Source organism: Nicotiana tabacum, chromosome 1 (assembly GCF_000715075.1).
Source record: "Nicotiana tabacum cultivar K326 chromosome 1, ASM71507v2, whole genome shotgun sequence".
Classification (NCBI taxonomy): Eukaryota; Viridiplantae; Streptophyta; class Magnoliopsida; order Solanales; family Solanaceae; genus Nicotiana; species Nicotiana tabacum.
The window spans coordinates 200,548,387-200,571,863 of record NC_134080.1 but is presented as its reverse complement, the minus strand read 5'-3'; the positions used below and the strand labels follow the sequence as shown (position 1 = coordinate 200,571,863).

Sequence of the window (23,477 nt, the reverse complement as noted above, 5' to 3'; positions counted from 1 at the left end):
TATTGTGTCATTTATTTTTGGTTTCGTTGATCATTTATTTTATTCCGCTGTGCAGTAATGTTTAGTGCCACCGGGTCCTAACAAGTGGCATCAGAGCTTTGGTTAGAGTACTTTTTATAACAAGCCATGTTGTGATTTCTTAAATTGGGATTAACCTTATGATATGAAAGTTAGAGCAATGAATAGCAAATAATTTCTGATAGAAGCTTATGAAAGATACTATGCTGCTAAAGCTATTTTATGGGTTACTGAGTTTAGTCTGTTTCTTTGTTGAGTCCCATCCTAGATTAGATAGCAGCGTCTTGGTGGGTCTCTTAGTTCTGTAAAAATATGTTGTGCCTTATGTAAGGGGTTTGTTATCCCTAGTCTGTAGGATTTGTTACTAATGGACGAAGTTTAATTTCTGGTTTCTTATCTGATTTTGCCGAAATTATGTAATAAGACTTTAGAATTTTCGATCCTGACATGTGATGCTTATCTCGCAAAAGTTGGAAAAGAGGTTACTATTGTGGTCAATGTGCGCCAGCATAAATAGATGAAGAACGAAGGAAGAGAAATCGAAGTGAATTGTGAAGTGATTATATTTTGAAGTAGTCTTTTGTAAAAATGATTAAATCTATATATCGTAATTGTTTTCTTTTGGGGGAAACTGGAGAGGAGCCGTGAAAGAGGAGTGTAGAGGAAATAGGAAAATGATGTAACTAAATCCTCTAATTTAAGGCAGTAATATAAATTGTATATAATTTGTAAGTAATCTTTATTTAGGACGGATAATATACAAAATTAGGACAATTTTGATAAATAAATTTCAAATATTATATAGGAAGGAAAAAATCCATAAAAAAAATGATCAAGTTTAAGGGGGCATCTATGAATTTGCCTACTTTCTATATTTCATTACCAGAAATGCACGCATTTGTGACACAGAAATTTGTGAGAAATTCATTAATATAGATGAAATTTTTTATAGACAAATGAATTGTATAGCAAGTTTGATGAAAATAAATATCAGTCAAAAATCATGAAATTTTCTACAAGCGAACCCATGCATTGTACTAAGTACCCGAAATTGTGGGGAGAAATTCAAAAATAGCCAGATTTACATCTGGTTACTCAAAAATAGCTCAGTTTCAAAAGTAATCGAAATTTACCCACTTTTCATATAAAGATAAATCTGAATGAAAATACTGTTCAAAACCCGGAAAATACGCCAGTATATTATACTGGAGTTCCAACATAAGTATGCTTGAACTCCAGCATATTATAATGGAGTTCCAGGATAAGTATGCTGGAACTCCAGCATAATATGACAGAGTTCAAGCATAAGTACACTAGAACTCCAGCATAATATACTAGAGTTCCAGCAAGTATAATTGTCCCGTATAATATATTAGAGTTTGGAGCACCGGTGCTCCAGTCTCCAGTATATTATACTGGAGTCAGCAAAGTATACCGGTCCAACATAATATACTAGAGTTCATACACAGGTGCACCGAACTCCAGTATATTATGCTGGACCAGTCTCTGTTGTAGCAAAATAGTGGCTATTTTTCATCGACTTCGTCAACGCTAACTATTTTTGAATGACCAATCCGAAAACTAGCTATACCGTGCTATTTTTACGAAATTGTGTTTCCAAAGAAAGGGTACGGGAAAGGGGGGAAAAAGTGACCTACAAATATTTGGTCCATTATAAATCATCAGAAGCATGCAAAATCTTTACAAAACACTTGAAAAGTTTTTCCTTGGATTGTGATAAATACTCTAATAACCATATGGTTTGCTGTTAAAGAAGAATATTATTTTTAGAAAAAGATTAATTAAGAACTACATGATTTCTACAATAGAAAAAAGGAATTATTGGTTTAAAAGAGAAGACGAGAAGAACAATGGGAAAAGCCAATTATCCCCAAAACCCAAAAAATACAAAAGAGCGCAGAACAACCCATGGAATATGTTAACGTGAGGGATCACACGTTAATTCTTCTGCAGAGAAACTGGTCCAATCAAGGTCCATTCATTTTGCTATCATTGTTCGTTCTTTAAGGTTACTTTGCATAAATCTTAATTAAAATAGCACATAAAGTATATGGTACACACATTAGAACTAGGTAACATAACTGGAAAAATATAATGACATGACAGATAGCGCACTCCATGCAACAAGAGAGGTTCCCTCGTAAAATTGCACATTGACGCATCAAATAGAAGCTTCTCCTTCCAAGCGAAGTCTCTTGGCGCTTTTTTCCTCGTCCTGACAGCTTGAACTTGCCACCCTGCCATCTTTGGCCTCCAATGAGCACCTCTTGTAAGGTTTAAATCCAGTACGATGAGCTTTCAACCTTACTTGTCCAAGTTCCATCATTGGTAGGCATTTTTCAGCATCTTCTTTGTTGCCAATTACTAACACATTATCTTCCACTGCTTGATGACTGGAACAGATATCGGATGCCTGATCATTAAGGTCTAACTGCGATCCACTTAGACCTTTCTCATCTGGCATTTGCTTAATCTTTTCAAGATTGATTTTTCCCTTATTTTTCGGATCATTTGAAGGAGAAAAGCTTTGAGGCAACTTCTCTCTGGTGAAAAGAGCCTGGAATGCTATCCGTCCCTGTGGAAAAGGTGAGAATCAACAATCATTAAAGCTAGAAATGACAGCAAAGGACTTATAAAAAAACATAAGCTCCCATTACCCCTTCGGAGACTTCTTTCCAAGAATCATTTGGACTGATGCAATTCCTACCACGCCGATTCCCAGCATCTCCAGCTAGAAGGTTAACATTAGGTTCTTGAGGCTCTTCTTTACCTTTCTGATCCTTCTCCAAAGCATCTGTCTCCAAATCACTACTTGAAGGTGTATTGGAACCACAGGAAGAACGGTCTACCTGTTTTCTTCCCTTTCCTGTGTTTGGCTCATGAATTTCAGTGACTGCAGCTCCTTGCTCAGTATTATCAGCGGTTAACCCAGTTTTTAGCTTCCTACCTTCACTCTCCTCCGATTCTGATGATGGCGAAGTTGGCAACTCAGAAGCAGAATGTTGTTCTTGCAAAGCTTCAGAGCAATCCGGGACGGCTTGTTGAGCATGGGGAGAATTATGAGATCCCTCTCTTCCTTCATTCTTCTCTACACTAGGTTGACAAGGATCCACTTGCATTGATGTTGCAGATGTAGGAACACAGGTAGAACTGCTATGAAATGGCGAACACAATGGTAGGAGCCCATGGGCTGCCCACCATGCAGTTGCAGCTGCTACAGTGGCAGCAGCAATTGCTGCCATACTAGGAGCTGAATTAATCTGGCTTGAAGTGTTACCTGTTGGACAATCTACTGGAGCTTCCACATTTGCATAAGGCCAAAAGCTAGCTGCAAAACTTGCTGCAGCATGTGCGGCTGGGTTTTGCAATAACGCAGAAAATATAAGGCTGGAGAAAGTGGAGGAGAGTTGAAGAAACGATCGGTAATCATCTGGATCACGAATAGGGGTGAAGTTAGGGTGGAAACAAGGAAATGACTGATGAATGGAAGACATTGCAGCATTACTATGGTGCTCAGATGTGGCAGATGAAGTAGGGTTGGCATACAAATTTGAGAGTCCCTGGACGCCACCTATCTGGTGACTTACGGATTCAGGATAAAACATATCTGGGGTTGTTTGAGCACCATTCACCCCTAAGGCCCCATCAAGAATATGCACTGGGACATGTCTTGGATAGTTGTGTGGCACTTGCATATCATTTCTTGAGAATTCCCCAAAATGATCTGGCTGACTCGGTTGATCTTTTTTCTCATCTTGTACCAACTTCTCATTCGATTGACAAGATTTCCCCCCGTTGAAGGTGTTACAAGAGCTGTTACTTTGAAAGGACTGTTTAGCGTCGAGTATATCCAACTTTTGATGCTCTTTGGATTCAACAGTAAGAAAAGATTTAGCTGTTACATCATGGTTAATCACTCCTTGAGTGACAGGCACAGACTCATTTAAAGTGCATGATCCTGCAGGTTCTGCAAGTGTCTGCAAAGACTTCCCTAGGGACAGAGAGGGCGCAGAAGCACCTTCCTTGAAAAGAGTGAACCCTTGGGAGCAATTTTTCTTGTTCTGGTCTTCTTGTACACTGCCCAGCTTCTCGTTTCTACCAGGTTTCTGATAAAGAACAAGAATACAACTATGCCATCAAAGAAAACAGAGAAAAAGCTATGCAAGATGAAGAGAAACCCATACCTCAGCAATCGGTTCTTTCTCCAGGTCAAATAAGTTCCTATCCTCACAGATGGAAGAAAAAGGTGTTGATAATTTTCCATCCTTTATTCCCACCTGTGATGAGGGAACTGCTACGCTGGTCTTACGAGGATAAGGATTACTTGGTTTCCTTTTAGGTCGTGGTGGAGGAATTTCAATGTCGAGTGCTTGACTTATTGGGACTCCCTTTATAACAGCCTCCTTTTCTAACTGGAGCAGATTATGAAACCAAAATATCAGCCTACAGTCTAGTTCCTTGACAGAATGGTAATAGGAGAAGTTCAACATGAAAAGAGGAGCAATCAGGATTATTACATCATTGGAATTGCATAGCTGAATCATCAGAAGAATCTATCCAATAACTATCTAAACTACAAACCGTTGGAAAATGTAAATCCTCGTAACGTGGTATAGCTGTAAAGGTACAATGAGTGCTAGGATCTGGGTCTCTCTATGGTAAGACAATAGGGTGGTACACAAGGTGCTGAAACTGCCATGCGAAGTAGCTTAATAATATTTAAAATTGTGCAGGAGAAACGATGATTTTTTTTTAAATGAGGCACAGATTCTACCTTCTGACATATATGTTGTTCCATCACAATGAAACCTAAACTGAAGCAGCACAGCATCACGAATATATTTCAGAAATATGGGTCAATAGTTCTCTTTGTGTATCAGTATCAACACTATCTCATAAGTTTTATAGTTCTATGTGAAAATGTTTTATGGTCCTTCAATTGACTCTTGATGGTAAACCTGTTATCAGATGTCTAAATGACGTCTCACCAAGGGTCTTACCATCTGCATACTATGCATTCATAAAACTTGGATGCCTCATACAGCTGATTCTCTGTTATTGCCTTCATTTGAAGCTTTCAATCATGTCTATGAAATGCAACTTCTAAATCACCCTTTTAAGAGAGTTTGCATCCAAAAATCATTTTCATCTAATTGTCCTTGCAACTCTATTTACTTTGATGATTCTCCTATTCAGATTATATGCTTCAAATGAATCAAATAGAAACCAGAAAAAGAAAAAAAGAAATGACCAACTATTTCGATTTCCTGTAGTTTAGTGCAACTAAATAGACCTCCCCTCTAATTTGAAAAATACTTAACACCTCCCCCTCTAACTGTCATTATAGGAACCTCACCAGTCACTAACTTCCAATATTAAAAATGTTATTAGCGGTGATATTAGGAACAAATGCCAATTATATCCTATTTAACCCAATAGTTCTGATATTCTCCTAAGAGACCAAAGGGTAAAAAGAGGAAGCAAGGAAAGAAGAACCAGGCTTCAAGATGAGACAATAATATCAACCTATTAGAAACCGCATACGAGCTGTCCCTTCTCCCCTTCCCCAATCCCCCAGCTGGTCACTCCTCATTCCGCCTTCACCTATTCCGTTCCCAGGCCCTTATCCACTCCTCCCCCAACTACTTGTCACTCCCCTATTCCATTTTCCAACCTGTCACTCTCACCCAGATAAGAGTATATCTACTGACCAGCGAAAATTCCAATTGGGAACTCAATGCCATCAAAGAGTTTTGCTTTCCCTAGAGAAATGAGCTCCAATTACTGATGAAGGCATGACACATTACATTTGAAACCTTAAAGCTGAAGTTTCAAGTTGGGAACTCAATGCCATCAAAGAATTTTGCTTTCCCTAGAGAAATGAGCTCCAATTACTGATGAAGACATGCCATATTACATTTGAAACCTTAAAGCTGAAGTTTCAAGTTGGGAGATAGTCTTTATGTCTGAAATTAAAGACATGAAGACATGACGATGAAGATCCAATTGTAGCTTCTAAAATTGAGCTCTAACTTCGAAATTATCAGTGAACTAAGGTACTTTCTGAGCCACAAGGATGTAGACACCAAGAAGAGATGGGAGGAGCTATTTGGTTAAATAATAAGACAATCAGATATTTTTCAGTTCCACTTTGGAGAGCTGAGGTCTCAGACATCTCTTGACTGTATGTTTAGTGTCGCTAAACTAAAGGGTAAGCAGAGGTCTAAGTTATTCAACCCCCCACCCCAATCCAAAAGAAAAAAATGGGGCCGGTTTGGCTGAGCAGATTGCACAACCAAACCAGCCCCATTAACTTTCCCCTCTAAAATAATATGTAACTAACTTGTCCAATTGGCTAACAATACTACTTCTCTTAAAGGTTTCAAATAGTTTATTCCTTCCATTAATCTTAGACACAGCCTCCACAACCCCCAATTTCACTTTCCTCTTTTAAAATTTTCCTCCTCTGCCAACATAAACTTTATTTTATTAGTGGAACTGAAGCATATAAAGATAATTGACTTCTTTACTTCTCATTTAGCCTTCCGATACTTGATGACAAGGCAAACCATTGTGGGAAAGAGAGGGCCAGCCTATGTTATTAGGCCTGCAAACTAAAAACCACTAGTTGTTTGCTGCTCTGAAATCCATCAGAAATGCAGGATCTACTAGTGCAAATTTTGTTTTGGCATAAACTGCTTACCTTTCAATTCATTTCTCGCGGTAAGTTTTCCCTTTCTTTCTGCTAATATTATCTCTCTTACTTTCTAGATGGACAATGTGAACTAGCTATGATCAACCTGCTCTATTTCCTTAATCAATAACAGAAGTTCCAATCTTAATGAAGCAAAAAAGACTCCGGACAAGTGATTCTTTATGTGCAAAAGGATAAGGGAATATGTGGATCGCCTCCTATTACCTACAAAACAGTGAGATTCAAATTTGAAGTTTATTGGGGTGAATTATATAATGCCTAATATTGTTAAGACATTGCTGGGACATTTGAAACTTAGGAGCACAAGCAGCGGAAAAAGAGATCATACGGACGGTAGGGATCATCAAGTGTTTGAAGGACAGGAGAGTCATGTCCTAGTAAAGATGGTTGTCTTCTTCGTTGTTGAATTTAGTGTACGTGTGGTATTCACAATATGTAAATGATTGGAATTTGATTTGTAGATATGAATTCCTATACGAATGTTTCCTTTAATCTTACAAGGTTTTCTCTTCATTCCTTAAATAAAACTCACTATATCATCCCGAAGGAAAGAGGAAATTCTAATAGTTCCCTTATGACTTTTCTTTTAACTACAAGGTTTAACTACTTAGCTCCAAAGCTATGTACTTTCATGATTCTGTTAAGAATGTAAAATTGGGAAAAAGCTCTATAATGTAAATAAGGAGGCCAATTTTCTAAACCCTGTAAATACAACAACAACAAACCCAGTGTATTCCCACATGTGCTGTCCGGGGAGGGTAGTGTGTACGCAGACCTTACCCCTATCTAGTGCAGGTAGAGAGACTGTTTCCAATAAACTCTGTAAATACATCATTAGGAAATTTTTAGGGATAAAATAGAGACACTATTTAATCCTCAATAGCTTGAGGGAACAATGAAACAAGTCACTCACTTAAAACCTCTTATTCTTTTTCTTCTCTTTTAAAATGGTATCAGGGACAGGGTGTTTTGTCCATCATTGAACTTCCTTTTCATTCAAAAGACATTGGATACAGATCAGAGATTTGTGAAGAAGCAGAATGCGATGCTTTAATTAGTAACTACCAGCAAAATTTCGAGTCTCACCTCCCAACGAACAGAAACCCAAATGCCGGTGACTCAAATAGCAACCGTCCAATTGTCTGAACAAGCACGTGTGCACCGCACGAGCCAACTCAACCACTTTGTTGGTGATGGAAACTCTATCACGTGCCATCAACTTCAACGACCTCTCTTGCTAGCTATCACTTAACCAGTCATCCTTAAGACTCTCAAAACATCAGTTAAACCTAATGAACACCTTCTTGGATTACGTTCCTCTCTTCACCACCTTCTCTCTTTTTTTCTTTTTTATGCTTCAGTTATTGACCCTTCTTTTCAACTTCTTGTTGTTTCCTTGTTCCTTAATCTTGCCATCATCTTGGTGTTGAGGTCACTCTGTTTCCTGCTCTAGCAGGCTAATGTCTGTTATTTTCTTCAGCTTTTATCTTAGTTTCCTTTTTCAAATAGTTCTTATTTTAAAGAAAATGACGATAGAAAATTCAATCTTTTGGAAAATCTTTCTCGTCTTCTTCTCCTTTAATTGCTGCTGTAATTTAGAAAACAATCCCCTGGATGACTTCTGTGCAATTATGGATCATAGGTCAAGTGTATTAATGACCCTGCTAAAAAACTATTCTAATGTTGCGGCTTCTGATTGGACAAGACAGATTACAATATCTAGACAACTTTGTTTCCTCAATCGTTTGCAGCTTCTGACTTGGAACTCAATCTTTTTCCATCTTGTAAGACTTGTTGGAAAACTTGGGATACCTAAAATCATATACACGAATGATATTCAACGTAAATGAGGTGATTACACAGTTCAACCTGATATTGAAGTAGGTTGATCAACGCGGAAACCACGACTTGTGACTGTGGCTTGGGACCAAACATAGAGAGCCCATGGTGTGCCTTGGACCCAGGTTGGTGCCAATTATGACCAACTTGAAGGGTGCCTGGAGTAGTGCTTCAACCCAGGAGAGAAGCCTGCCGTGACCAACTGCACTAGACAGTGCCAGGAATGCCCAGAATTTTATCTCGCTTAAGTCATAATTTGATCCAATGTCCGACACTGCTCAAATCAGTGTTAGGGAGGTGAAGAAAATACTTGTTTTGATGCGTGGAATGCTTAAGTGTGTGTTTGAGGAGGTTGGGATTGAAATAAAGTTGTTTGGGAGTCAAACGAGGACTTTGAGAAGAAGAAGAGTTGGTAAACAAGGCCTGACTTCAAACGAGTACAACTCTCAATGTAGGAAGAATTTGGACATGGTTTTTGAAAGAAATTTGTAACCTGTGAAATTCTAGTTTCTAATGTTCAACCGTTTGTCATTTGAACTTTCCTATAAGAAGTTATGGCCATTTAACCAAACTCTGTGATCGCAAGGAAGTATGTGCAATCGCAAAAGGGAGTGAGGAAGAAGAGAGTGGTCTCTAGAAGGCATTGTGAGCACAAAGGGGGTCTTGTGATTGCTAAAAAATATTTTGCTTCAGGTAGCATATTCAGTAAAAGCTTTGAGAACATAAAGCCCTAGGTTTTGCAATCGCAGAAGCCTAGAACCTTACTCACATATTTAAATCCCCCAAATTGCGAATTCTCCATTTCCTTCATTTTCCTAAGCTCCCCACACGATTCCAACTAGGGTTTTCTCCCGGGGATTATCTCCCACCCTAGGGTAAGATCTCTTTAGCCATTTTATACTATTCCCAACATTTTAAAGCTAATCTTAACACAAAAAATCATAATTTTTGGTTAGATCTTCAAACTCCAAGCCAACCACCAAGAACACCAACTTAGAAATTTGACTACAAAGATGTAATCCCTTCACTTTAACTTGATATATTAGCTATAATAGAGTATAAGCAGATTGAATATGGTGGATATTTGTCCTTCTTTGGAGGTTTGAGCTGAAAATCAACTTAAGACATATATTAGGGGTTGAAATGACTTCATACGCTATGAATGACTTGGTTAAGCTATGATGATTCAGATTGATCGGGTTGAGCACCTTATTGAGTTCGTAAAAATATTTTGCTAGCTAAGGATCAAGGTAAGTGGAGGCCTAACCTTTCTAAAGGCGTTGTCTTCCCAAATGCATGATTTAAACATGGAATTGTGCATGTAGGGACAAGCATCTGCAAGTCTCACCATATGAAGTAGTGTTTGTATTCATTTATGTTGTGAAGATGCCTATAAATATGTTTTGAGCACCTTTAAACTTACGCACTCGGTTTTATGAATAAAAAAATATGAATGCTTACAATGAGAATGATACGAATGTAAGATTGGTCAACAAATCAATATTGATTGTGTTATGCAAAGTAAGGCAAAAAGTGGCGTAGGCTAAAACCATATGTGGCCCCCTAAACTTGTTTGGATTTTCCTTAGACACCTTATCGAAGCTATGTTCCAATTGAACACTTAGACCTACTCAAATTTGTACCAATTAGTAAGGACATGTGGCATTTGGGTCCAAAATAATCATAGAAAATGAATAATGAGTTTTTTAAAAAAAAAATATTTTCTACACCCCACACCCACCTAACCCCTCCCCCGTTTCTTCTTCTCACCCTTAGAGCAATTGCACCTGTCCGCCGTCCCCTCCAATCCCCATACCCACCAGCAAGTTTTTTCTCTTCTTTTGTTCTTATTTTGTTATCATTCATACTGAATCATACAGATAGTGAATAAGATCAATAATTAACATGGTGTGGTGGTGTTTGTTAGGAGGTGGCCGAAAATCGATGGGTTGCCGTAATTCAGTGGGTGGCTCCGCTCGGAAATGGGGATAATAAAGTTTTGGTAGACCAATTTTGTCAAAGGCTCATTTAAGGCGCGCTTAAGCCCTGAAGCTCAAAAAAGCTCACAGAGGGTGCTTCCCCTCGCTTAAGCTGCGCTTTATTGTATGCAAGGCACTAAGGCATGAACACTCATTGCCCATGAATTCTATCTTGAATCGAACGGTACTAAACAACAAATATAATTGGCAAATAAGTGTATTAGTTATTAAGGAAAACATTATGAATGAACTTGTTACTTTTTCCTTAAATTACATATCTATTTTTATTTTTTTCCTTCATTCCACCTTTTTTTACTAAAACACACACTTAAATTACACTTTGCGCTTAAAGCCCCAATACATATGGAACGCTTTTTCGAGCTTTTCGCCTTTCACAACACTGTGGTAGACTCCATTTGAAAATTGACTCTCAGCCCTTCTTTACTTTGAGATCCAACTATAAATTCTCTTTAGATTTGTGTCAACCTACCGGAAAAAAAAGGAGTTTCGCCGAAATTTTTTGAAACCCAGATCTGATTTTCCTTTTCCAATGAGCTACTTTGTTTTTTTTTACTAGGAGAGATCAAGAGAATTGGGTTGGGTTAAAGTGTAATCGGTGCTTTTTCCAATGAAGGTAGTGGCGACAGCGGTAATGGTAGTGGGCGATGATGGTGGATGGTGATGGCGGGATAGAATGAAGGAGAAGATATATAAAAAAGGCTAAATTAATATATCGCACGCACCTATTGTAGGTGTATTACACTCATCTTGCCATGTCAGGGAAAAATGTTTAAATGGTACAAATCTAAATTGGTTGAAGTGTTCAATTGGAACATAGCTTAGATAAGGTGTCTAAGAGGAAAATTCAAACAAGTTTAGGGGGCCGCATACGATTTTGGCCAAATGGCATACTTGATATAAAAGTCATAATGAAGTGCTTATGTTCAAGATAATGATGTGATACATGTTAAGGCCTTATGATCCACGTTGTGATATTGAATTGAGTACTGGCCCTCGTGGGTGAAGTATCAAAATCCATAGCTCAAGAAAATATGGCCCTCGTGGGTGGATTATAAGAAAGTATGGCTCTAGTGAGCAAACTAGGATTTGCTATAAAGACTGAGGATTTGCTATGTCTCAAATGAGTTTTCTACAAGAATATGAGTTGAAAGCTCGTGGTTAAATATGGAATGTTAAATGTTCTTTACCTAAATATAGTTTTGCTCTAAGTGATGGATATATGAAGTTATAGTTTATAATGTGATGCAACTTTTCTTTAAGCCTTGTCTCACTTTTTGAAGGGAGGTCGATAAGACTGAGTACTTTCTGTACTCACTCCCTAGACGTATGTTTTCCACACATACACGTTCCACTCATGATGGTGTTACGGGCTAGGAGATGTCACTCTCTACCTTTTCATTTTCGTGAGCTCGACACTTATGCGGATTTTCTATGTGATTCTTTTGTGTTGCTAGGCTGCGACCCCTGTGCTGACCGTGTGTTGTTATCTCTTAGAAGCTCCATGATACCTTTGTAGCAGTAGTACATATATGTTTGGACTATAAGTGTCGTGTTACTTACCATGTAGTCTTGATTTAGAAACTTAAAACCTTTATTATGATGATGATGTGCGATGGAAATATAGGATATGGGTTAGCTCGACCAATGTTATGTTTCAGGTGCAAGCCATATCCCTCTGGTTTTGGGTCGTGATAGGTATCACCCAGACTTATCCCTGATGATGGGCTACTAATGTTGGTCCACGCAAGTTATGCTACTCTATTTTAGATGTCCAACACCATGTGTGTGAGGGGTGTGCTAAATCTCACATTAAGTAAATGTATGAGTTGTACTCCTTATTTGGTCTAAGATTGTCCTCACCACTTAAACTACCTTTCCGGATAAGTTAATTCCAACGTCCATTTTCTCACCATGACTATTTAATATACTCTTCTTTTCATCGATTTTATCTTTTCTCTTAACAAGTCAAAAATCTTAGACTCGATTAGTTTAGTTTTAGTGCCCAACAAGTTTGTCTGTTTTTATCCCTTTAAGAGCCCGTTTGGATTGGCTTGTTTTAAGTGCTTTTAAGCCAAAATCGCTTTTAAGCCATTTTGTAGTGTTTGGATAAACTAAAAAAGTGTTTTTAAGCACTTGTTTTCAAGCTAAAATGACAAAAACAAGCCAAAAGCAAAAAGCTAGAAATCCTAAGTTATGGCTTAAAAGCTATTTTGGCTTAAAAGTCACTTAAAACAAGCCCATCTAAATGGGCTCTAAGTCAATTTTGAGATGTAACGTAGAAAAGGACTACCAAATAATAATTTTAGGTGTAACTGCCACTTACACTAGCAATGACTCATGACATTATGTTTAACTTATAAGTTAGATTCAAAGAGTTCTTCCTTTCCTCCTTTTCCATCAAACTACAATTTAGCAAGAAATAAAAATATCTAGCACATTATCTAGCTAGTTTTACAAACTATCAGCAAGTTCTTGAAGAATACTAGAACATTCTAAGTTTTTCTCGGCATAGCTTTCCCTATGACTATCTTCTTTTTCAGTTCATTTTATCTATGTTATTATGCTGCATTTCCCTTATAATAATCCAAGATAGGTTGCTGATTGGGGGCTCCAGAATCCCTTTGGTTTGTATAACCATTTTGGCTTTGATTAGTTAATGGGCTATAGTGATGACCCATCAAAGTTTTTAGCTCGACATGCTTCAGCCTCAGTTCCCCGGTCTCCTAGTTTTGAACTTCGAATTAACCAATATTTTTCCCGATCATCAATTCGAGAATCCAGATTCATGTTCATTTTCACATATTTGTTCTCCCTCACACTGTGTTCCTGCTATGTTAGTCTTTGTTCCCTCTCGCCTTCAGATACCCTCTTCAAATCTCCTCAGTCCCATTCGAGTACTTACCTATCTTGGATCTTGAATAAGCTTAAACCCTGATAAAAAAGTTGTTCATTTCTTATCTCCTGAGTTTGGAATTTCGTTGAATCATTACAAGTAATTTTATCCTTGATATATTTATTAGATTAAGACAGGTATCCAATTATACTCCACAGATTCCCTATTCTGACAAAAAAAGACTCATACACCATAGAATAGATAATAACCAAACTTCAAAAAATCTCCTTTCTTCCTCCTTAAATCCATATGACCGGATCTGAAAGACTAGACATCAAGCAACACAAAAGATCAATTTATCCATTGATTAAACTCGATCTACCTTTACTGTAAAAAGGAATAAAAAAGGCAACAAAACATTTAAACTTTCAACTTTAGACCATGATGCCACTTTCCAAGTCCTAACAACGGTATCAGCTATTACTTTCACCGGACTAGGCGAATCAGATAATCCGACCAAGAGTCAAAGTCGTTTCATCTTTCCTCCATTTCCCTTCTCAAAATCAAGAAGATTGTTTCATTGTGAACTTCAACATAAAATATCCTTCATAACAAGGTATTCATGACTTTCTTTTTCTTTATTTTCAAAAGGGAAGATAAGTCTAGCAAAAAGGAAGAGTTTCTCTCTCTTGAACCCACACCTCTCGGCATTTTGGGTTTATAAGATGGGAAGACTAATGCACGTAAGAAAAGCGATGGGCTTCATGAGTGCTGATTAAGCCATTTGCCCTGTCTATTGCTCAGCACCTTCTTTGATTTGATGAACCATGTCTTCACTGGAACATTCGTGGTTCTCTACTTTAATGATGTTCTGATGTACGCAGACATCAGGAGGAGTGTTTGTCTCACCTTCAATTAGTGTTTCAAGTTTTAAGGGATCAAAGGATCTATCTGAAAACGTAAAGACGTAGCAATTCTTCACTAATATTCTTACTCGTTCCATTTCAATTTATGTGGCGGTGTTTGACTGGGTATATAGTTTAAGGCGGTGTTTGACTGGGTACATAGTTTAAGAAATAAATAAATACTTTTGAAACTTGTGGTCTAAAACAAACTATAGAAATTCGTATGACTATTAATCATTTCATTAAGGTAAAATGTGAAGTTTAAAGTTAAATTGTTTCTAAACAAGGAAGTATAACATTCATTCTGGGACAGAGTAAGTATGACACATAAATTGGGACGGAGGGAGTATAGTTTTTGGTTATGTAATATCAGTTAAAGGAGCGAAAAATAATTGTAAAGCGGATTGTAGTTCTTATTTGCATGTTGCAATCACTTCATGCATCAAACTATTCGGGGATTGCTTTTTTTCAACACTATACCAAGCCTTAGAATTCAGACACTTCCCAGTCTAAAAGGTTCCTCTTAACTCTTATGTCCCAATGAATTCCCCCTCTTGAAACCTCTAGGTTTGTCAGACTGTCTTCTTCTTCGGACTCGAGATATTATAATTGATCGGGAGTATGAGTCCCAACATCTCCACTCTACATCACATACGACATACTTTATTGCTTCCGCACATAAAACGTGCTTCTTAATTTTGAATCTCTATAACCATTCCCCTAATACAACCTTATTGAAAATCTAGAGATCTTTCACCCCAAGATCCCCCATTTGTTTGGAAACCTAACGTCCTAACGGGTGAAGTCGAACTTCCAAACCCCAATTTTTTGAATCCCGAAAGAAATTCTTTTGGAGCCTTTCTGATTTATTTGTGAATGCGTGAAGCAATGACATGAAGTAGGGATGCTCAACTGACTACTCTTAGTTATTAGTACTTCTCTCCCTCCTTCGGTTGATACCTCTTTTGCAATCATGTTAGACTTTTCTGAACTCTACCAACCAGCGGCCTTCATGTTGTTTGGACCTTGTTGGAAGCACCTGTACTATATACTCAATATTGTCCGTTTCACCCATCAAAATAATCTCGCACTTCCTAAAATTGATCTCGAGGCATGGCATTTCCTCGAATCACCGTTAATTTAGTTGGTTAATGTCCGCTTACAGAAAGCTAAAGTGTCATCTGTGAAAAAGAGGTGTGGAACCTTCACTATCAATTACCTCCGCTGCAGAGAAACCCCTCAGATAACCACCTATCACAACCTATCATTCTACTCAGTGCTTCCATTATTCGATGAATATCATGAGAGATAATGGATCGTCTTGTCACAAACCTTTCGAGCTGCCAAATAAGCCACATGGGCTGCCATTCACTAGGGTCGAAAATTTGACCTTTGACCATTTATATACAGAAAATTTGATCCACTTCCATCACCTATCCCTAAATCACATCTTCAACATTATAAAGTTCATGAACTCCCCCCGTTCAAGGACCATTCTGTTTGCCACCAAAGCCTCGTCTAAAATTGTCTTCATTCGACAAATGAATTTTGAGAATTAGACACTTAATCGTCCAATACCTTCTTTATTCTACTAGAAAACACCTTAGATATTATCTATATATGCTTCCCACTATATTTTTAGACATGTAGTCTTTGATGTTTGTTGCTCCTTCCTTTTTGATATGATGGCTATGAAGGACGCCTTGAGCCTTCTTTCAAATTCTTTAGTCCCTTGCTAATCTCGAACGCAATTATATATGTTGCAAGCTAAGTAAAAATGATATCCATGCACCCACTTGGGGAATAATATCAAATAGTTATGCAAGTAATTAGAATTGTTAGATGTATAAGTAGCTTATAAGGGTCGTTTAGTTTGCCGCATTAAGAAAAATAATCACCATATAAAATTTAGCAAACAATTTTAGGTTGGCCGTATAAGAAAAATAATCGCTACATAGCTTACTGTAGCAGTTGGTTAGCCTCATGAAACTCCATGTTAAGTGCCCCACATTCATGAAGGAAATGCATTGTTGTCTTCTTATTATGGTTTTGGAGTAATCCTCACCTCTTAAGTCAGCTTTTTGGATTAAGCTGCCCAAGGTCCATTTCTTCTCGTGGTATCAAAGCCAAATCCATTTTTGTTCTTGGCTTACCCAATGATGGGCCCACATATTATATTGTTCATGCTCCAAATGTCTAATTCTAGGCGTGAGGGTGTTAAGTGTCCCACATTGATGGAGAAAAGGGGTTGTTATCTCCTTATATGATCTTGGGTAATTGTCACCTATGGAGCTAGCTTTTGGGGTTAAATTTGGCTCAAGGTCTGTTTCTTCTCAATATCAATACGTCATCTTAGAATTATTGACAGCATTATTTTATGCTTATAAAAAAAGGAGCAAATTTGATGAAAAAAAAAAGATGCCTTCATGTTAGGAGTGGGCATCGGTCGGTTCGGTTCGGTTGTGAATATTATCGGTTTGGCATATCGGTTATCGGTTTACAAATATGATAAATCGATAACCGAACCAATAAGATATCCGTTATCGGTTAATCGGTTATTAACCATTATCGGTTTACCCGATAAGATAAATCAATCTACAGTTAAAAAAAAACGACAATCCACTAGAGTTAAGCAAAAAAAGAAGAAGAATTCACATATAATATACTACCCATTTCTGCGTTATGGCCACAACTAATATTTGAAGCATGCTTTATTTTGACAAATTCAACACCTGTGCAATCTCAAAAATTGATACTACAACTCCACAAACATTCCATCTCCACTTCGCTGGAAATAACAGTTAACAGGAACATAAATAACAATTTTTTGGTTTCCTGCCAAACCATAATCAAGAGATCAATGTCTTTTTTCAGAGTCTAATTGTAGCAAGAGCAACAAGAGTACCAGTAATTCAACAGTTGTCCAAACACAACTAAAATAGTACTAATTCTTATTGGGTTATCGGTTAACCCATTAAGAAATTAGGCAAACCGAGGCCCGAACCGATAACCTAACAGTGAAATTTTTTTAAACCGTTATCAAACCATTAACCCAATAACCCGATATCGATACCTCAATAAGCTTTTTTCGATTTGGGCTATCGTTATACCCGATATATGCCCAGCCCTACTTCATGTTAACTATAGTTCTATGAAACTAAAGGTATTCCTTGCTTAATGCTGACAGTAAAAATCCAATATTTAACAAAGACATCATTTTTCAAGAAGATGATAATTGGAATTGGATGTAAACTGCAAATCATGCCATATATAACCAAAGAAGCAAAAGTTGAAGTAATATCATCATTGCCTTCAACTTCAAATATCAACCCAGTTGAAGAAAACCCAACAAAGAGATAAAATTTATAAAAATTAAACTGGAAACGTGGCAGAAGTAGTGAAAGAAGAAGACTTACTAAAGACGATGCAAGGGGATACACATGATTGACCAAAACAAAACATGTGGCTATTTATCTACCTCAACAAAGAGATATTGAGTGCGCTGTAATGGATCTACAAAATATAGTTAGACTAAGAGCATGTTTGGCTAATCTTATAAGTAGGTCAAACTGGCTTATAAGCACCTTTTGGCTTATATACGTGTTTGATAAACACCTAAAGTGCTTATAAATCAAGTGCTTAAAAACCAAAACTAAAAGCCCTAAGTTGGTCACCCCCAACGCAATCAGGCCTATATTCGCATTTGAATGATACCAATCGAGATGGCTTTTTCAGGGACTGGCCTCTTCCCTAAGGCAATCCCTAGGATTCAAAAGAGAGAGAAGGAACTTTCTGTGTCCAATGCCATCATCATTAACCATTCCCCTTCTCTTTGCATTTCTTGATCGGCCGCTTCCTTTCGCTTTCATGCGGAAGGTTCCCCCTACCGGCCTGAAAGAAAGAATGGTTTTTAGATAGAGCGTTGGCTATGGCGCCATTTGCGAAGGAATGGGTTTATGCGCTTTCTTTACTACTATGCTATTTCTCCCGTCTCGGACGTGATTCGTATTTGATGCTCTTATCGGATTGGGTGCTTGATTCCTTAGCTGAGCTAATGATTTAGATGCGGAATCTGAGCTAATGGCTCACTTCACTACCTTAAGTGGAGCTAACTACAGGCCAAAATATACTGCAATCACCCAGACTTTTATTATTTATCCCTAATGCTATTTATATGAAATACCTTTATTGAAACAAAAAGCCTAATCTTTTTTTAACTTCACTTAGTCATCATTTTCAGATTTTTTTTCTCACTACATAGCAGTGTTGTCAAAGCCGCGCTTAAGCCCTAGAGCGAGGCTCAAAACGTGTTGAGCGCTTCGCCTCGCTTTGCGGGCGCTTCAACGTTGTCATTAAGTCTGTAAGGCATACTTTTCCTTGCCAATGAGCGTAATTCTAAAGAAGCGACACTAAACAATTGATATTTCACTATCGTAATTCTTTTTCAATTTCTTTTTCCATATATTTGTTATTCAAACTTTTAACTATTAGTCTTGGACTACTTATCAAAAAGAAAATCTATTAGTCTTGGACTACACATACATATTTGATTTTTTTTCCCATTTGCGCCTTTCTTCATTAAAGGCCATGCATTATTTGCGGTTTGCGCTTAAAGCCCCAATGGACCTTAGAGCTTTTTTGCACTTTTCGCATTTCCTAACACTACTACGTAGTAATGTCGTCTGCCATTGTCAAGAACAATAGGAAGTTCTTTTTTTTTTTTTTTATAACGGTGGTGTCCGGGCCAGCTTGCGTACACCTCGACTAATTCCATGGGATATCAGCTACTTTGAAACAGGCTCTAAAATGGCTCTGTGCAGATTATAAAGCAAAAGGTTGGTAGCAGGCGAATTCACAGAAAAACAAGGTACTTTGGCATTTACACCTATTGCAGCAAGAAGCTATAAGATTGTTGATTTCTTGCTACTCAAAAGAAATGGTAGACTTTTCAACTTGATCTTAGATCTCCTAAAAGATCTATGTTTTTAAGAAATTAATTATACTGAATTTTTTTTTAAAAAAATTATGTTGACCAACCACAAGGTTTTTACAAGAGAAGAGTATAGAATTTTTTTACTACAAAAGAAAATAGAATTTATAAGTTGAAAAGGGCAATCACGGGTCAAAAGAAGCTCCTAGAGCTTGATATGATGAGATTAATCGTTATCTTACCAAAGCTTTCAGTAAAGTAGATCTGAATGCAATTTTTGTGTCTTGATCAATGGGTTTTGGTGGTTATTCTCTGCGTCTATGCAGATGATTGGTTTCAAAATTATTTCAAGCCTCATGAACGAATGTAGAAGTGACACAAGGAGTACTTACGAGATGACAGATACATGACTCCTGCATTATATTTCCAAGTAATTGAAGTGCCCCTAAGAAAAGAGAGGATATTGATTTCGCCAATAGAAATATGAAGCAATATCCTTATGAATTCAAGAAGGAGAAGTGGAACACAGCTGAGATCTCACGGGAACAAAAGAATAATGTGAAAAGAATGTGGTTACGTCAGCATAAAGACTGACAGACAAGTTATATCTAATACTACAAAAGCTTACCTAACATTTGCAGCAAATTTGCTGTCCAAATTCATGCAAGAACCAAACAAAAATTCATGGATACTTGAAAGGTACTCGACTATGGAATATTTATTTAAGTGTCGATGATGTGAACTTGATTGTTTATGCAGACAAAGATTGGGCTGGAAGTCAGAAGAACATGAAAAGAACTTTTAAATTTTTATTGCACTTGGATGAGGAATATTTTTTTGGCTATCCCAAAAAAAGCAAAGGTTGTTGCTCAATCATTCTCTGAAGCAGAATATACTGCTGTATCAAAAACTCCATGAGTTATTTGGTTCAAGGGTTGCGTAAAGATATTGGGTATAAACACGACGAAGGAAGTGTGATCCATGGTGAGAACAAATCTGCCATAGTCATGAGTGAAAACCAAGTGATAGTGACAGAAGTAAGCACATAATCATAAAATATCATTTCATCATAGAAGTTTCTCAAAATGGTTTAGTTTAACTCAAGCATTGCACAATTTATAAACAGTTAACTGACATACTAACCAAGTCACTCCCTAAAGAGAAGTTTGTGTACCTAAGAGATGATTGGAATCATGAAGCAAGCACATTAAGGGAGGGAGGGAAGAGGGGGGGGGGTTTAGAATTCATTAACTTCTTTTGAATAGATTGTCTTTTTTCAGTTTTCCATGAATTGAATTTATTCTTACAGTTTCCAGTGGTAAAGTTCATACACTATCTGTCTATCACACTAATCTAATCAACACAAATATAGTTCCAAAGAGGGAAAATTAAAACAGACAATTGCTTTACAAAATGCAAAAGAATGGTTAATTCAGCATTGACGTACTTTAGAGCATGACTACTCTTCTAATTTTTAAAATATTTGCATGCACATACATATATAAATAACTGTTACATGACAAGGCACATTACAGACCCAAGAAAAGAGGATCAGAATATCAGACCGAATTTTACTTCTAATATCATATAAAGCAAGTTAATCCGAAAAGTAGTTTAGGCAATGTGATGTACATACGTAGAATAGAAATATTCAAACCAAGAGGATTGGCCAAAGCATCTGAAATAGTAGAATTCACCTATACTTAAAAGCTTCAAGCTTATACGGGAGATATTCATTCATATTCCTTTTTATATCATGTTTTCAAACACTCCCCTTATGCCTGACCAAAATAATTGTGGGGCAAGCATGTGGAAGTTTTTCTATCGTAGGTGGCAATCAAACTTGAAAATCATTGCCACGATTAGCATGTGTTATTTATATGACTCATGACTCACAGAGAAAGATATCTATTTATTAAGAAAACGTACTAGCTGACAGAAAACAATGATAACTAAGCCTATAAGTAAGCTTTAGGTACAATAAATTAAATCCTGGAACCATCAAGAAAAATAAGCATAAGGTGAAAAGGAGCTAATGACCTTTGTAAAGAATTTTTGCGCATGACTTCTGATCTGCACGGCAGTTTTTGTTCCTATGTGTTCTGCACAATAGCAAAAGTATAAAATAACTAAACAACCACAAAAAGGCTTCAAGGTAAGAAAATACATAAATGCATAACAGATAGAATGTTGACCCCAATTTCTGAAACGAGATAGTCAGTGGATTCAGCTGTAAGTTGATAAAAGAACAACACCATATGAGTTACTGGATTAAGTTGACTCGGAGCATAGACAAATACATTTTTTCACAAATACATGGACTAATCAGTTACCTACATAGGTAGGTTGTCACAATAGTATCTATCAGAAGAGTATAAATTCTATGTCGGGATGGTGTAAAAGTTATTTGAACGATCAGGTACTTATTAAGTAATTACAGGTAATCTCCTAATAAGGATTAATGGGTAATCAGCCAAAGATTGTAAGTAACCTGCTATCATAGGTTAATTCATTACATTGTCAGTGTATATATCTTAAGTCCTTATCAATACTTAGCCTAACAGTTTGATTCAACTAATAAAATGAAAGAGTAACATATATCTAACCTTCTATGCGCTGCCAAGCACGCCCATAGAGTTTCAAGGCTTCTAGGAACCTATTGTGTTCCTCCTCTGTCCATCGCTCTCGTTGCTTAGTGATGGTATAAGGTTTCCTTGTCTGCCATAAAAAGAAAAGCCATCAGACTTGTATAAATAGCCTATCAACCAAAGTAGATTAAAAGGGAAGCCCTAGTGCAAGAAGCATCTTGCGTTCAAGTAGGATCCGGGGAAGGCCCGCACCCCAAAGGGTTGTGTTGTAGGTAGCCTAACGTGACGTAAGCGTCAGTGGCTGATTCCACCGTTCCAACCCGTAACCTATAGGTCACACAGAGACAACTTTACCGTTGCTCCAAGGCTCCCATTCTAATCAACCAAAGTAGAGTAATATACAAAATATAGGGACCTTAACAACAAGTTCCTCTCCAGAGGAATAAGGGTCCATCAAAATAGGAGGACCGCAGTTAGCTAGCGCTGCTTCAAATCCTCACGGACAAACAGGGGATACAGAACAAATCTTCTTCTTCCAATTCTCCCCACAACATCAGTAGTTACTAGCAAATATAGTTTAGCCGTGGTGGTGTAGTACAAAAGAACCTGATACTGTAACACTACTGCAAAAGAGAGGTAGAACCAGTAACAAAAAGACATTGGATAATAATCCACTTGCTGTGTTTCCCCATATCAATTATAAGCATAAATTTAAATTGAAATTCATAAATATCTCAAACCTTCTTCCAGATTCTAAAAGATGCAAGTAATAACTGCTAACTAATTTTTTATTTTTCTAAAATAATTCTTCAAATTAAATCAGAGTCCACCAGGATAGACGAAAATTCCTTATCCAGAATTGCTCACCAAAACGAACCGCATGTTGCCTAAACCTTTAACAAATCAATCAAAAACAAATAAACACAAGAAAAAAGAGTGAACTCAATCAGCTACTTACCAAATTAACTAAGCAATTTAGCAACAAAATTAACTTTAAAGCCGAATCAAATCTGAAAACCCTAGAGATTTAAGAAGTACCTTCGAAGAAAGCCATGTTGTTGAAAGAAGAGTCTAGATGTTTTTCCGCTCATGCATAAAGTGAAAACTCATCCACCATTTGTTGATGAAAAACACATAGTTTATGTGTAACAATGGTGGATCCGAGAAAACAAGTATACAGAGTAAAATCAGCTGGTGAATTAGCCCAAAAAAGGAGCAAAAAACAGAGTGGAGAGTAGGAAGAAGAAAAGTTGAAGAAACTGTAGAAGAAAAGAGGTTTGAGCCAAAGGAAGTTTTTGATTTTTCATAAATCAGAAGAAAAATTCTCAGCCACTACTCTTTTTGCTACTGGATTTATTTTTTAGAAAATTGAAAAAATAGAGGATATATATTTGAGGCTAGAATGTGCTAATGGCTGAATAAGAGAGAAATAGATTACACGTGTCCTAATTGTAGTGGTGAAGTTTTGGTACGGAAGCCCTCATGGGTCCCACCTTGCACTTTTTCGAGATCAAGGTACAAATTGTAATCTCAGCCACAAACTCGGTAGACAGAACTCGTGGCAAAGTGAGTGAGTTAACTCGCCGAGTCATGAAAAAAGGCAGCAAAAGTGCCTCCACCTAATCATT

The 23,477-nt window shown here is 37.2% G+C and overlaps 1 protein-coding gene across 3 annotated transcripts; it reads right to left on the bottom strand.

Moving 5' to 3' along the window:
- Positions 1–1,984: 1,984 nt before the first annotated feature.
- LOC107775222 (protein LATE ELONGATED HYPOCOTYL-like) lies at positions 1,985–23,220 on the bottom strand. 3 transcript variants are annotated; one of them, XM_016594932.2, is made up of 8 exons: positions 22,888–23,220; positions 22,717–22,742; positions 22,265–22,472; positions 21,868–21,979; positions 21,302–21,363; positions 4,224–4,451; positions 2,697–4,145; positions 1,985–2,614 (listed from the first exon to the last, which is right to left on the bottom strand). In XM_016594932.2, exons 3-8 carry the CDS (start codon positions 22,301–22,303, stop codon positions 2,201–2,203), a joined length of 2,304 nt encoding a protein of 767 aa, XP_016450418.1. In that variant the 5' UTR covers positions 22,304–22,472; positions 22,717–22,742; positions 22,888–23,220; the 3' UTR covers positions 1,985–2,200. The 3 variants fall into 3 exon arrangements, with proteins under 3 accessions (XP_016450418.1, XP_016450419.1, XP_075111908.1); XM_016594933.2 differs by having other exon boundaries at positions 22,590–22,742; positions 22,888–23,204; XM_075255807.1 differs by lacking the exon at positions 22,717–22,742 and having other exon boundaries at positions 22,868–23,219.
- Between the last annotated feature and the right edge of the window lie 257 nt (positions 23,221–23,477).